The following is a 15,750-nucleotide window of genomic DNA, read 5'->3' as shown; positions in this document are numbered from 1 at the left end:
CATATTTTCTAACCGAAATATTCGATATTTATTTTAAAAGATTAAAAGATTAAGAAAATTTTATAAAAAGCTTAAAAATAGTTTTTCGATATTTTGAATTGATAAATTCATGTTCTATTCCATATTTTACATCGTTATTAATATCAATATAAAAGATTAGAAACGATATTTTTTGACAATTTATTTTATAGAAATATCTATATTTTATGAAAAGCTAAAATAAGGTATTTCAATATTTTATTTTGAAAATATCATTTTCATTTCGGTATTTAACATTGTTGATAATATTGATTTCGATATTTTATTTTATAGGAATATCGATATTTTGTATAAAAAGATTAATAAAATTTTATAAAATGCATAAAAATAGTTTTTTGATACTTTAAATTGATAAATTATTTTTCTTTCGTTATTTTACATTGTTATTAATATCGATATAAATGATTAGAAACGATATTTCGATATCTTTTTTTCTTAATATCGATATTTGCTTTATTTTTAGAAAATTATATATAAAGCCTAAAAATAGTTTTTTGATATTTTAAATTGATAAATTCATGTTCCATTCCATATTTTGCATTGTTAATCATATCGATATAAAAGATTAGAAACGATATTTTTGACATTTTATTTTAAAGAAATATCGATATTTTATGCATGAAAACTATAACATTTTATGAAAAGCTGAAATAAGGTATTTCGATATTTTATTTTGATAATTTCATATTCCTTAGGATATTCGACATTGTTACTATTATCGATATAGAAGATTAGAAAAACTATTTCTATATTTTCTTATCGAAATATCGTTATTTGTGTTAAAATGATTAAGAAAATTTTATAAAAAGCTTAATAATAGTTTTTCGATATTTTAAATTGATAAATTATGTTTCTTTCGATATTTTACATTGTTATTAATATCGATATAAAAGATTATAAACGATATTTCGATATCTTTTCATCTGAATATTGATAGTTGGTTTTAAAAGATTAGGAAAATTTTATAAAAAGCTTAAAAATAGTTTTAAATATTTTAAATTGATAAATTATGTTTCTTTCGATATTCAGTCTTCCTGATAGGACTTCGTTGTGACCTCACCTCTGTCCATTCTGCTTCTGGTTTCTCAAAGCGGGCTACCTTGCATTGACTAAGTCATGGGCATACTCTACAAAATCCTGGTCCCTTGGAAGCGATCCTGGTCGGTCTTCATAATGGTTTAGTTGAACTTTCATTACTTCTTTAAGGAACCCCATTTTCTGGGCATCTTCCACCTGGCCACAGGTTTCCAACATTTTTTCTGTTAGCCGATTGTAAAGGACTAGGAGTTTCTTGAGTCCGACGCTCCTTAAGTAGGTGGAACACGTCCTCTTCTGGAGTCCACCTTCCGCCACCATATACCTTCTTAAGTTGTATCTTTAATGTCTCCCACGAGTGAGTCATGTCTTCCTGTATTGCGTTCAAAATGCGCCATGATATATGACTGATCAAGGAGGCTTCAAGTAGTGGCACATCCGCCTCCAGTAACGTGCCCGTTTCCTCTCTCGTTGTTATTAGATTCTTAATCTGATCACTGCCAAAAAATAACACCACACATCCTAAATTAATATAACATATCTAATCAGTACTGACCCTGCAAAGGTGTTTAATATGCTCAAAAATTGGTTTGATTGATGCATGTGTTTGTTGTTTCCTAGTTCCTGACCTATATTAAATGATGTGATTGTTATTGTGTGTGTGTATATATATATATATTGTTTTTTTACAGATCCTGAAAATTTGTTGGCTGTAAATGAATCATATGCTTTTATCAGTGGACATGAATTTAGCGAAGTAATAATACCTTGCAAACCCACTACTCAAGATGTTAAAGTAAAGTTATTGAAGGATCTTAAAGAGGTAAAATTTAAAAATTATATTACTTGGATAATAAAATAATCTTTAATAATGGAATAAAACTCTATTTTTATGAGTATAAATTAGTATCACAAGCCAATAATCTTATTTTTTGAACTAATTATAATTTAAAACACTCCTTTTATTTAATCCTCCATGTATATGTAGTACATGAAGTCCAAAAATACAATTGTAAGAAAAGTAGAACTGATGAAAAATGTCGGTTTTTGGTTTTGGACTTGATCCCTTTTATCCAGAAATACAGGAATAAGAACACAAAACGTGTATTAGGAGATTGCACTTCTTTTTTTTTTGGGGGGGGGGTGTTTTGTGTAGGGAATAGATACATGGTCTGATTCAGTTTTTTTTTTCATTCAGTTTTATTAGTGTCACTACATTTGCACGTGATTATATCTTGGAATATGTAACTAAAAAAGATTAATGTAAATCATTAATATTTTATATGAATCAAATAACTTTTCTTTCTCATTTTTTCAACTTTTCCAGTCTTCCTTGAGCTTCCTCATCTTTTAAACTGTAGAGCCCCAATTTGGGGAACTGACAATGTTGACAATGAGGAAACTATATCAGAGGTTTCTTCTTTTTTTTTTTTTAGGTGAAATTAAATATTTTAAAAATTTATACATAAAAAATGATGTTAAAATATTATCTATTGTTACACTAAAGGGATGGGAAACCCTTCCTCACTTCAACCCATTTAGATCTTTTGTGAGATTTATAAAAGACTATAAAATTAGTGTAGATTTTGGTGGAATCTTGGTTTTTTCTCATCTTGGTTGGTATCTTCTTTCTAGATTTATGTTGATTGTAGACTATTCTTATATTTTGTTTTTTCTCAATTGGAAAAATATTACTTTTAAGCGCACTTCAGCTTCCTAAATTTAACTAATACAACTTTGCTATTAACTAACTAACTTTGCACAACTATTAGAATTAGACTTTAACTAGTTCGCTGATTTAACAAACAACTTCACTATCACTTGTTTATTCCTCATCCGATTCTGTGCTTCACATCTTCATGGGTTCATGACTCAAACAATACTAGGCTTCCTTACTTTAATTTTCAGGGTTTATATATTTTTTCTTTGTGGGTCTGATTCTGTTATGTTAATAAATGTTAACTTGGTCGATAAGTGGATTACAAAAATAAGTATGTTTCACTGTATTCGTTATTTTTCAACTTTGCATAATTTATTTTCAACCTTTATATTTCTAGTTCTTAAAGTACTTATTTTATATAAAATTTGAAGAAATAGATTTGTTTTTAATTGAAAACAATTCCAAATCTACAAAAAACATCACTTATTCAATCATTATGACACTGCACTTTTTTCTAACTTGAATTCACTAATATAATTATTTATAATATTTTGAACATTTTAACTTTGAAATAAAAAAATATGTATCAAACTTTTACCTACTTGATTAATGTGTTGATTAATACATAAATACATTTACATGCTCATAATTCATCTACTTGCAATTTTATCAGCTATTACAGCCTATGAGCTAATATTTACCAATGATAAATAATTCAAATGAATTGGGCTTTTCCTATTCTAATTTATTTATGATAAATATTATATAATGTTTAATTATGGATGAGAACTTAATACAATGAAATTTACTTAATTATGTTGACCTCATAATAATTATTGATATAATGTTCTACTCAAAACGATTATTCATCTTTTCACTTATTTACATATAGTCAAATATTTATAATATTTATACAGTTACTAAATAGCTCTAAAATATCATATTCTATGCCATATCATTGGTAAATTACTCATTTGATTAATTTTTTATTATATACAAGTCCAAATTAAGTTAGTAAATTAATATTTTCTTATTATTGCTTTTTTCAAGATTTTAATTTTTATCATGATTGAATATTCTTATCTGTTTTTTAAGTAAAAGTTTTTTTAAATAAATTTGAAATATTTGCCTACATATTATGGAGTATAGCTTTGTTCGTCTAGGAGGTGGGGGACAGCATAGCTTATTATTCAAAAATTGGCTTTTTTATTGGTAAATTGAACTTAGAACATTCTGGAAATTATGAATGTCTTGCAAATCGAGGCAACCTGAGCCAATCAACTACATATCACCTACATGTTCTTCGTAAGGAAATTTAATTAAGTTTAATGATTTGCATGTAATTTGTGAAAAAAAAATCTATTATGTCTCCTTATTTTTTGCATGGTATGTTTGTTTATCTTCCTTATATTTTTATTAGTATATAGTAGAACTTTACTTTACTGGCCTCCCACTTAATCGCTCTCTGGTTTATTTCAAAAGTTGCCTAAATTACTACCAAAATATTTTTTTTTAATTAAGAATAAAAATTAATAAAATTATATTTAAAGAATTATTAACTTTTGATCTTGAGTGGGCAAAAAAAATCACCATGTCTTTTCAATATGACACCACTTGGTCTTCAAATAAAAAACTTTGGCAATAATACATGTTTTTTGTAACAGCCTTGTTATAGAAGTTAAACTTGTCTTTCAATGCATATCAGCTTTAAATACATTTCGTATTACATTATCGAGTTGTTTAAATATTTCCGGTCATGAAAAACTAGGTATGTCAAATTGTCTAACATTGAGTTAAGTAGATGTGAACTGACTTCCCGAGTAAGGTTTAGAATCAGTTGACTCAGTTTTAGACCGCCACAGGAATATATTACAGTTTTTCATGTACTGTTTTTCTTTTATCTTACTTATTATTAACATATTAATTTACTTGCTATGAATTACATTCTAAAATTCACATGAAGTATATGATATATATTTTAAAATGTAGATACTTGAATAAATTATCCATCTCCTGAAATAAATATTACGTTACATCAATTATCTGTGTTGTTAGTTTTAAGTGTTCCTCTCTTATGGCTATGTATTACAGTATTACTGAGTAATATGTCTTAGTTTATCTAGTTATTTTCACCTCTTTTGTTTGTCATTATTATTCTATATTAATATTTATAGATTTTAGTTATTATATACATGTACAGATTTAAAATAAAAATGATCTTTCTATACAAAGGAACTTCATACTCATGTTACTATAATATCTATCCATTAAATACTGTATACAGAGAGAAGTTGGGGGGGGGGGGGTTATAGACAGTGGAGAGAAGAAAACTTTGTGAAACTTATTTTATTTGATTCAATATGTTGGTCCTGACTTCTGATCTTCATCAGGGCTATGTAAAAACACGAGATAACAACCACTAAAAATTATATTATGAAACAAAATTAAAAATATTGGAAGATAACAAATAGAATTAAAATAAAGGATTATGATAAATCAAAAATGTATATTTTAATTAAGAGATTAAGTATCATGAAAAACATAGGGGAAATAACTATAAGTAAGATATATTGAAATGGATTAACATTTAGTCCAGTCAACAAAAGGCTTTCCAAAGAAATAATCATTGCTATTTTTTAGCCCTAATGAAGCTCTGCAATGTGGAGCAAAACATTGGTTCAATATAAATAGTTTAATCACTACTTGAATTTTTCTTTGACCGCACCCGGACCATTTTCCTGTTATTAAAATTTATGAAAAATTTGACCTGTTTTAATTTTATATCGAATTTAATGGTCAAAAAATTACTAATTTCCTAGTTATTTATTGATTGTCAGTTTGAATTGCCAAACTGAAAAAAGTTCCAAAATTTTGAATTTAAAAAAAATTGTATTACCTAAAATTTGAGTTTAGCACCTCAAAAACATATATAATTGATTAAAAAAACTTCTATAGTTGTTTTTCTAAATATATCCTTTGTGAAAATTAAACGTCTGAACTATTTTGTATAGAATTCTTTGAAACTTTTTTAGAAACAAAACAAACAACTAAAAAAATTTCAGAATGAAATGTGTCCCTTTTTATTGTGGAACTTGAAGTTGATGGTGAATTGGCATACCTCTAAAATTTGGATTCAACACATAAAAAAAACAAATTAAACTCAATGGTGTAACTAAGGCCAAATAAGCCCCGAGACAAATACCCAAATAATTCTGGGGCTAAGTAATTCAATTTAATTCTCACAGATTACATTATTCATATTTTAAGGAAATACCTTAAAAAACAAAACAAATAAACATCTTACTTTCTTCCTCTAAATTCCCTTCGATTATGTCTTTTAAGCTTTTATTATTTTAGTAGGTGGACCTGTCGATTTGTGTTTTAACTTATTTATTCATTAAATTATTTTATTATTATTATTATTTTTATTTATTTATGTTTTTTTAAACTTATTTATCCAGTCAAGTATTTCTTTTAACCTACTTTTTATTATATTTACCTTTAAATCTATGTATTAGTTTTGTTTTCGTAAAATGTATTTATTTGTTTATTTTACTGTAAACTGATCTGCTGTTGTAACTATTATTTCTGTGGTTTGATCTCACATCGCTGTCTAATAGTGAATTTATTTAGTCACGGGAGAGGATCTGAGAGGGTGAATTCGGGAGAGTGAATCTGTCAATCAAATGAAATAAAAATTGTGAAATGGAAGGGACAAGAAAGGGAAAGAAAAAAAGGAGTAAATTGAAATATTTGAATTTAGTGTGTAGACTGTAATTGATTGCATAAGAAAACTGTGGCGGGGAGGGCAATTTGTTTTCTTTCTTTTTTATTATATCATGTAAAAATATGTAATTTATAAATGTCCGATCACGGATTGATTAGTATGCTGTGTAATGTAGCAACCCGATGTATTTCAGCATGAATGAATAAGCATTTTTTTCTCTTTCTTCCAGGACTTCCTTATCCTTGTTCACCAAATTCCTGTATGCATCTTTTATATTCTTGACAAGCTTTGCTTTTTTCCTCTTAAAAACTTTGTCAATAACTGAATTTTCTATTATTTTCTCAGTGATTTTGTTCTATCTTTTGGTTGGACTCCTAACTATCCTTTTGGCATTATGTCATTTCCTGACATAGTCATTTCTTCTAGTGAATAGATAGTTTTGTTATACAATATGTTCTCTATGCTTTCTTATTGAGCTTCACTGCCCTTTACCTCATCATTCCACTATTTTGTTTTCCTGGTAGAAGGCATTACCTGGATTGTATTTACACTCTTCACTTGCAGTATTCTCTGTCTCCCAGTCCTTATTCCCGTTCTTTATCATATATATAATTTTTCCTTGCAAAATGCCACATTTCCTCCTCATTGGAAAACCGCTTTGGTTCGACCATTAAATAAAATCCCAAATCCTTCTTCACCTAATGACCTTGGCCCGATTTCTCTCCTCTATAACCTTTCTAAACCATTAGAACGCCTTGTTCAAAACCAACTTTCAAACTTCCTAGAAGAACGTTCCCTCATCAATCCTCTCCAATCCAGCTTTTGACCTGGCTATTCAACACAATCCGCTCTCCTTAAAATAACCCAAAACCTCCAAACTGCCATGGAAAAACCTAACTATCATAATCCTCCTTGATTTCTCCAAAGCATTTGATACGGTTGACCACAACATCCGTCTTAACAAACTACGAAATCTTCCTCTATCCAACAGTGTTTTGCGCTGGTTTCAATCCTTCCTTTCCGATCGCTCCCAGTACATAGTGGTTCCAGATAAACAACCATCATTGACTCGACCCCTTATATGTGGTGTTCCTCAGGGTTCATCGCTTTCCCCCACTCTTTTCGCCATCTACATCAATGACCTTCCCCTCCTTATCCAACATTCTTGATACCATTTGTATGCTGATGATTTCCAAATTTATTTTTCCTTCCCCCCTTCTGACCTATTGGTAGCCACAGAGAAGCTTCAAGAAGACTTGAATCGAATTAGTCACTGGGCACAAGAAAACAAGCTTAAGTTGAACGCAGAGAAAACTAAGGCGATCGTAATAGAATCCAATCTCCTCCTGAAAACTATTCCTCATATTCTAACCTTCTTCTAAACAACAATCCAATACAATTCCACGTTAAAAACCTTGGTGTCATTATAGACCAAACTCTCTCCTGGAAAAACCACGTCTCCGATATTTCCCGTTGTACCTTCTCCACCCTAAAACTTTTAAATTATCTTTGTCACCTACTTCCTTTTGAAACCCTTAGGCTCCTGGTTACTTCCTTAATATTCCCCCACTTTGATTATTGCAGTGTGGTTTACGGGGGTGTCTCTGGGGATCTCGAAGCGAAATTAAAACGGTTAATTAATTGCTTTATATGATTCATACTTGGGGTTTAGAGGGACGCCTCTGTCACCCGATTTTATGAAGAATTGAAGTGGCTTTATCCCTCCTTCCGTCGTAAATATTTTCTTGCTTCCTTCCTCTATCAAGTTATCCAATCCCGCCGTCCATCGTACATCTCTGATATCCTTCAATTTAAATCCTCAGTGCAGTCCCGCAATACCTGCTCATGGCCTTCAGACTTATATATAACTGCCCATTGAACCGCAGCCTTTGGTAGATCTTTCCTCATCCGTTCCTCATCCTTATGGAATTCTATTCCCTCCATCATTCGTAGTTCTAATACCCTTTCGACCTTCAAACCCTGTATCTTCGACCACCTTCTGTCCACCCCATTCTGGAAGAATAACAATTGAATGTTTCAAACAAAGTTTATATATTTTCTATACTTAATGTTTCAGAATTTAGTTTATTCTTGTAAATATGTATATTAGCTGAAACTGTACCTTTCCATTTATTATTTTTAGTTTAATTACATTGGATTTTTATCATGTTTGTTTTCTATTATTTATTATCTGATGTGTTTTATTTTTATTTATGTTTTATGATATGACATTTGGTTTTACTTTATTTGTTCTATTCTTATTTTATATATTCTGTTAATTATTGTTGTTCATTTTAATCTTTTCAAATTCATTTTTTTATTATGTTTTATGACGTTTTATAATTTCATTCTTATTTTGTATTTCACTCTTATTTTGTATTTCACTCTAAGGCTCTAAAGCCTAATTCTGACACCTTTATATTATTCTAAAGGGATCTATTCCAAAATAAATAAAGAATATTATTGTTATTATTATTATTACGCATGTAGTTCATAATTTCATTGCAAGGATTATCCAGCTTACTGTCCCTGTTTTTTTGCTGGAGATGAATCTAGAAGAAACCTCCCCTGCAATTCAAGAATCACAAAAAGCAATGATTGATGAAATAGCTTCAAAACTTCAGCCTCCCATAACAACAGGTATACTTCAGTTAATTTTTCGAGCATTCCACCTTTTTGAAAACTTTTTTCCTAATAAAGAAAAATTTTCCTGTTATCTTAAATGATTTGAGAATTATTATTCAATGAAAGTTCTTAAAGATAAAACCCAGATTGCACAGCTTCTATGTGTTAGTATTGGATCTGTGCATTACAATAAATTGGTAACATTTTTGGGTCCAGAAAAACCAGTTTTTCAGTCTATCACATGATGAACTCATTGATGTATTAAAAAAAATGCTTATTCCAAAAAAAAGTGTGGTAGTAGCCCAGCACTATTTTCTAAATATTTTTTAAAGTGATAATGTAACAATTTCCGAATTTGTTTTAAAACTGCAACAAGACTTAGCGGAATGCGAACTGTCCGTAATATGTACAGCTGATAACTGCAAAAGGATTATATCTGTTTCTGAAATTTTTCTGAGAGCTCATTTCATTTGTTCTTTGCATGATAATTGGCTAAATGAGCAAATTTTACAGTCTAATGCTGCAGCAATCGATTAAATTTTAGAAAAACTGTTGTTCCTGAAGCTGTTAAAATTGAAAGCAGAGAACTTACCTAGCGCCCTAATACCAGTCATCATAACTTAATGAACAAATGAACGACACAAATAAACAGTTTTTCAAAAATTTGTTCTAAAAATTGTTCGAGCAATCGTGCGAATTCAAAACCTCAAAACCTCAAAACAGAAAGTATCGTCCCGACTATTGAGCTCTAGGCATAGACAACCTCTGCATTAGATGTGGGCGAAGCTATCTCAGAATACAAGACTGTAGACTAGATAAAGAGAAATTAAAATGTAAGTCTTGTTCAAAAATTGAACAAAAAAAAAATGTTTTCTTTTTTTTTTTATTATATCATGTAAAAATATGTAATTTATATATGTCCGATCACGGATTGATTAGTATGCTGTGTAATGTAGCAACCTGATGTATTTGGGCAGCATGAATGAATAAAGCATTTCTCTCTCTCTTTACTTTCTCAGGCACCCAAAATTCCCTGTGTATCAACCTGTCATTTCTAGTTATTGTGTTTAGGTTACCAAAAATAATTCGGTTTTTGTTCCTTACTATATCAAGCTCTTTGTAAAACTGGACGTTGTGAAAGAATGCTACATCCTCAATGTGGGTATATACCTGTATAACAGTGACTTAAGACTGACAACTCTTGTTATATTTATTGTAATAATCCTTGATGAACTTGGAACCCCTAAATTCAACTCTTGTACATCAAACATTTTTCAAAAGCAATTCCTTCATTTGCCTCTTTCTCTCATACCTGCACTGGAGTACAATAAACTATTTCCATCAGACTATGCTTTCTGACCACTTCTTAATAATGCTTTTTCTTTTTCTTTGAGCGATCTTATATCCCAGGTGGTGAATTGTAGGCCATTGTTCCTGCCTTGCCCATAACTTATTAATTGTGAAACAGAAACAATATTGGTTGTTTTGAGTCAATTATATCCCATACTGGTGATTGTTCCAGTGATGGAAGTATCTTGTCCCAGGACAACTAGTAGCTACTTGTGGGAGAATCTAGTCCTCCTAGATAATCTGCCTTCATTATGGCTGAGGAACACCACCATCTGTTCCTGCAATTCATCAGCCTTTCTGCTGGTTTCAAGTTCTGTATGATGATGTCCATTCATATATCAATCAGACTTCTAACCTTTTTAATCTAACAATCTAGTTCTGCTGTATTCCATCAGAACCAGGGCCATCTTAAACAGACAACAATTCATCACTGCTTGAGTTTTATTTTCCTTAAGACCAGTGGTGTAGTGGGCCGGGAACGCATGGGAACGGCGTTCCTACTCTGCTTGGAAAAACTACTTGGAAACTACTAGAGTAATTATTAAAGCAGTAAATTATTTAAATTTTACAGTTTGTTACTACTGTTGTAACTACTGCTTACTTTTTATAGTTTATTACTAGCAGCTTAAAACCAATATAACCATTTCACTGTTTGGTTACACATCAACTTTGAGGCTAAAAATCAGTGAGAACTTCAGAAACCACCTTGTAAAGGGGTGGGGAGCATTCTGGATCGCCGGATGTTAGTGAATTCTCAGAAGATGGTGAGCATTCCCACACTGTAAAATTTAGGACTACACCACTGCTTAAGACCTCCCTATTATGGTTCATAGATATCTCAGGTAATCTTTAAGTACCAAAGGATGATGAATCTATAGCTCAACCCTGTAGAAGATGCAATCTCCTTCAGCCAGTGCATCTCTTTTAATAATTATATTTGAAATATCAACAAAATAAAATACTCCTTATACTTATGAGTAAGAATGCATTTTTTAATTTAGTATTTACATTTGTTGAGAAAGAAAGAGGTTTTCTTTTCTTTAAAATTATTTTGTTGTTGAATTCATTTACATCAGCAATAACGTTTTTTTTGTTAAAATTAATAACACTTATTTTATCTAATTTCAACATAATCATTATGGAATAGTTTTCCTACTTTATTTTTGTAATCATTATTACCAATTTATCTTTATTTTTAATTTATGTGCTAACTATATGATGTAAGAAACTGATGTGAGTTCCACTAAGTGTGATCGATTTCTTTAAGATTCAATAATTACTTTTTGTTAATGACTAATAATAACAATTAAGCTATTTCAGGTGGATATCAGTTTTGACATTCACAAAGGTTTTATATTAAAAAATCTCATGATGACCGATTCTCGGCATTTATACACCTGTAGGGCTTCTCGCAGAAATGAGACTTCTGAGGTTAATTATGAGTTACATGTCCTCCGTAAGTTCAAACTTTTATAGGTTTAATAAAAAAATAAATTAAAAAATAAGTAGCACATATTAACATTTTTAGTGTATATATAGGAGTATAATCCAAATCTAATTGTATGCTGAATTTTTAAGCTGACTCATATTTTTTTATACTTTTAGTTATTCTTTACTGTACAGTTTAATTTTTGTGCATATTTTTGTTTTGTTTTGTTTTTTCTTTCTGATTTGTTTCTGTTATCTTGTTGCATGTGCATGGTTTGAAGTTGTATACACTATAGTTGCTTTCATTAATAATAATATTTTGTTATGAAGATATTCAGTTGAAATCCATATTATTTGACCAAATATTAATTTTAAAATTATTATATATCATAATTTCATTTCATTTATGACCTTATTTTCAAAGTAAAACTAAAATAAAAAATAATTAAGAAAATTGAGGCAAACTTTTAAATTACATTGTTTTGACTTTGATAATTATTTACTCTCTTTTTCTTCATGAAACCTAAATCCAGTGGATATACCCAAAAATGTTGTCACATCACAATCGGAATACATCATAAAAGCCATTTCTTGATATAATTAGCTAACAAAATATCCTTATTAAAAGTATTATGAAAAATATTTTTACTACAAAAACATTTTATAATGAAATTTCCTTAATACTATAAAACATTGACAGCTCTTTATACATTATTGACAAACTTTATATTCATTTTGGTATTCTGCAGGATTTCTCTCAGAATGGTATTTTGTTCAGTTAAAGTACTAAATTTTTATTTATTTTTTTAAATCTTTGCTAAATTGATCATAGGTGGTGTAACTGTAAAAACATAATTCTAGATTGGTGGTATATAAAAGAAATTTCATATATACTTATTTAAATTTTTTGTTTTCATAATTTAAGAACAACTAATCTTTGTAAACAAAACATACTACATTGTATTTTATAATTCTATGTTACTTTTGCTTTTACAACTTAATGTTCTGTTTACAGTTAAAAATATCAGTGCATGAAATATGGGTATTTATCATTTCAATGATGGAGATATCGTTGACCACAAATGTATTCAAGGAGAAATTAATTTTTTGGTACAGAGAAAAATAAAAATACTTACTAACAAAATATCAAGAGAAAAATACTAACTATAGGAGACTGTGCAGGTGGGATCACCATTTTTAATGAAACTTGTTTTCGTTATACAAGGTTGAAAAATATAAGACATATGTCTGAGTGTTCTTAATGATGTGTCTTAGGAGCCAAGAAAAAATATAGATAATTTTTATATTACAAATTATCTATTATATGTATATACCTTACTCCAATTTTTTTCAATTCTTCAGCTGGATCCACCACGATAATTCCTACGTGTCTTCTAACCTCTGCTTCGAGTAAATCCGCCTAATTTCTACCCCGGGATTCCCGATATTATTCGCACGTGACAGAAATTCGAAATTTCCTATTCCCGGGTTTAGGCACCACTTACGATTAGACTGGCAATATAACTTAAATAAAAGGGATTCGGTCAGAGTAACGACACACAGCTACTTGAATAACTAACTTTATTATCAGAATTCTCTGGCATATATAAGGACAGGGTTGTTGATAAACTTAAGGATAACTAATCCTAGTAGTACGAAGTTTCTATTGTTATTTACGGGCTATATACAGTTAACTCCCTCCCTCCACTTCCTTCGTATGGAGGAACTAAAATAAAAGAAAAATAACTGAAATGATACACTCTCACACATTAAAAAAAATAAAACTTGCACTCGTTGTACAGAAAAGAAAAATAAACACCGCAACTTAGTACTTTGGACCTGAAGAGTGGGTATCACCAGGTACGGATGGCCGAGGAGGATATCGCAAAAAAGGCCTTTTCATGGGAGCGGGGACACTTTGAATTCGTCCGCATGCCGTTCGGACTAAAAGGGGCCCCACTCACTTTCCAACGTCTTATGGACGAAATGCAACGCGGAGTGGGCGAATCCTATTCCCAGATCTATATGGACGATCTATATCGTCTTTAGCAAGAACCCGGAAAAACACGTGGAACACCTCAAACGCGTTTTCGATAGAATACGCGAGTTCGGCCTGAAACTATCGCCCAGACTATTGTCCCAATTTGGGCTACGGGAAATTAGGTTTTTAGGGCATGTGGTTTCGAAGAACGGAGTACAACCAGATCCGGAACGAGTTAAAGCCTTCTAGGAAGCCCCATTACCCAAGAACGCTCGTGGGATCAGATGGTTTTCGGGGATGGTGGACTACTGTCGGAAGTTTATACCGGGAATAGCAGAACTCACACAACCACTGACCGACATGCTGAGAAAAGGGTGACGGTTTCAACTAGGACCGGACCAATTAACGTGCATTAGGAGGTGCCGGGAGGTTTTGACCTCTCGTCCGCTGTTAGCGTTTCCCGACTTCAACAGAACGTTTAAAATCACCACGGACGCGAGCGAGGTCGCTATCAGAGCTGTTCTTTCACAGAATTTCGAAGCCGGCGAGAAACCGATAGCATATGCTGGGCGGAAATTAAACGACGCTGAACAGCGCTATAGCGCAATCGGGCGAGAGCTTTTGGCGGTGGTATGGGCGGTAGAATACTTTAGACCGTCCGTATACGGACGACGTTTCGAGCTACTGACTTAACGGCGATCGATCCATTTAGTAAACTTGCGATGGCCTATCCGATCGAGGCCAAAACACCTCGAAGGTATTTTACAATGGTGTGCGTTCTATGGTGTTCCGGACAAAATCGTTTCTGATTGCGGGGAGAGTTCGATAACCGCATAATCCGCGATGAGAGTAAAACATTGGACATCAATTGGCGCTTGAACACTCCACATCACATCAAGGGCAGGGGGGCCGTGGAACGCCTACACAATACACTCGGGGAACATCTACGGCTTCTCAAGTTAGGACGCAATCTCGACCTATTTGAGGCTATGCCGCGCGCAATCATAGCCTATAATAATACGATTCATACAGCAACAGATCTATCACCAGTCGAAATCGCTTTCGGACACTGCCGATGGGGTAGAGAGGACCTCATTAAGGTCAACAATTACGACCTCTGAACCAAAATATTTCGAGTAAGGGTAGAGCCCCGAGAAACATGGGCGAAAGTGAGGGAAAAATTAATACGAGAGAAGCAAATCAGGGTGGTTAAAGCGAATAATAGACCCATAGTCTATAAAAAGGGACCACTGGCATTGGGAACCGTAGTATATAGGAAACTACGAACAGCTCGCACTAAAACAGCTGCGCGGCACGAAGGTCCGTACAAAGTCGTAACGATCCGAGAGAATAATTTATTTACCATCAGGGACGTAAACTACCCATTTCGCTCATAAACAGGACACATTGAGGAACCTCGAGTGCCTCACATAATGGCTCTGATCGAGTCGGACGGCAGTGCTCAGCCTGGACCATCTCACAACTAGAAATTTTTTGTTTGTAATTCCTCAATTGTATATATAGGTCAAGTTAATTGGCCAAGTTGCATTGTTTATTTTTCTTTCCTGTACAACGAGAGCAAGTTTTATTTTTTTTATGTGTGAGAGTGTATCATTTCAGTTATTTTTCTTTTATTTTAGTTCCTCCATACTAAGGAACTGGAGGGAGGGAGTTAGCTGTATATAGCCCGTAAATAAAAATAGAAACTTCGTACTACTAGGATTAGTTATCTTTAAGTTTATCAATAACCCTGTCCTTATATATACCAGAGAAGTCTGATAATAAAGTTAGTTATTCAAGTAGCTCAAGTAGCTGTGTGTCATTACTCAGCCCGAATCCCTTTTATTTTTAAGTTATATTGCCAGTCTAATCGTAAGTTATATATATATATGTAATACAATATTA

At 31.6% G+C, this 15,750-nt stretch overlaps 1 protein-coding gene across 1 annotated transcript in view; it reads left to right on the top strand.

The window, feature by feature from the left end:
- Nucleotides 1-1,766: 1,766 nt before the first annotated feature.
- LOC136796442 (platelet-derived growth factor receptor alpha-like) overlaps nucleotides 1,767-15,750 on the top strand; it is a gene marked incomplete at its 5' end in the record, with an annotated part of 19,114 nt that continues 5,130 nt past the window's right edge. Inside the window, 2 exon segments of the mRNA XM_067050195.1 lie at nucleotides 1,767-1,897; nucleotides 11,757-11,892. Of these exon segments, the coding sequence (XP_066906296.1) occupies nucleotides 1,767-1,897; nucleotides 11,757-11,892 (267 nt within the window).

This window comes from Halyomorpha halys, unplaced genomic scaffold, assembly GCF_000696795.3.
Source record: "Halyomorpha halys isolate HHAL.00 unplaced genomic scaffold, Hhal_1.1 Scaffold1191.1, whole genome shotgun sequence".
Taxonomy (NCBI): Eukaryota; Metazoa; Arthropoda; class Insecta; order Hemiptera; family Pentatomidae; genus Halyomorpha; species Halyomorpha halys.
Note: the sequence above shows the minus strand (reverse complement) of the source record. Positions and strands in the feature narration are given on the sequence as shown.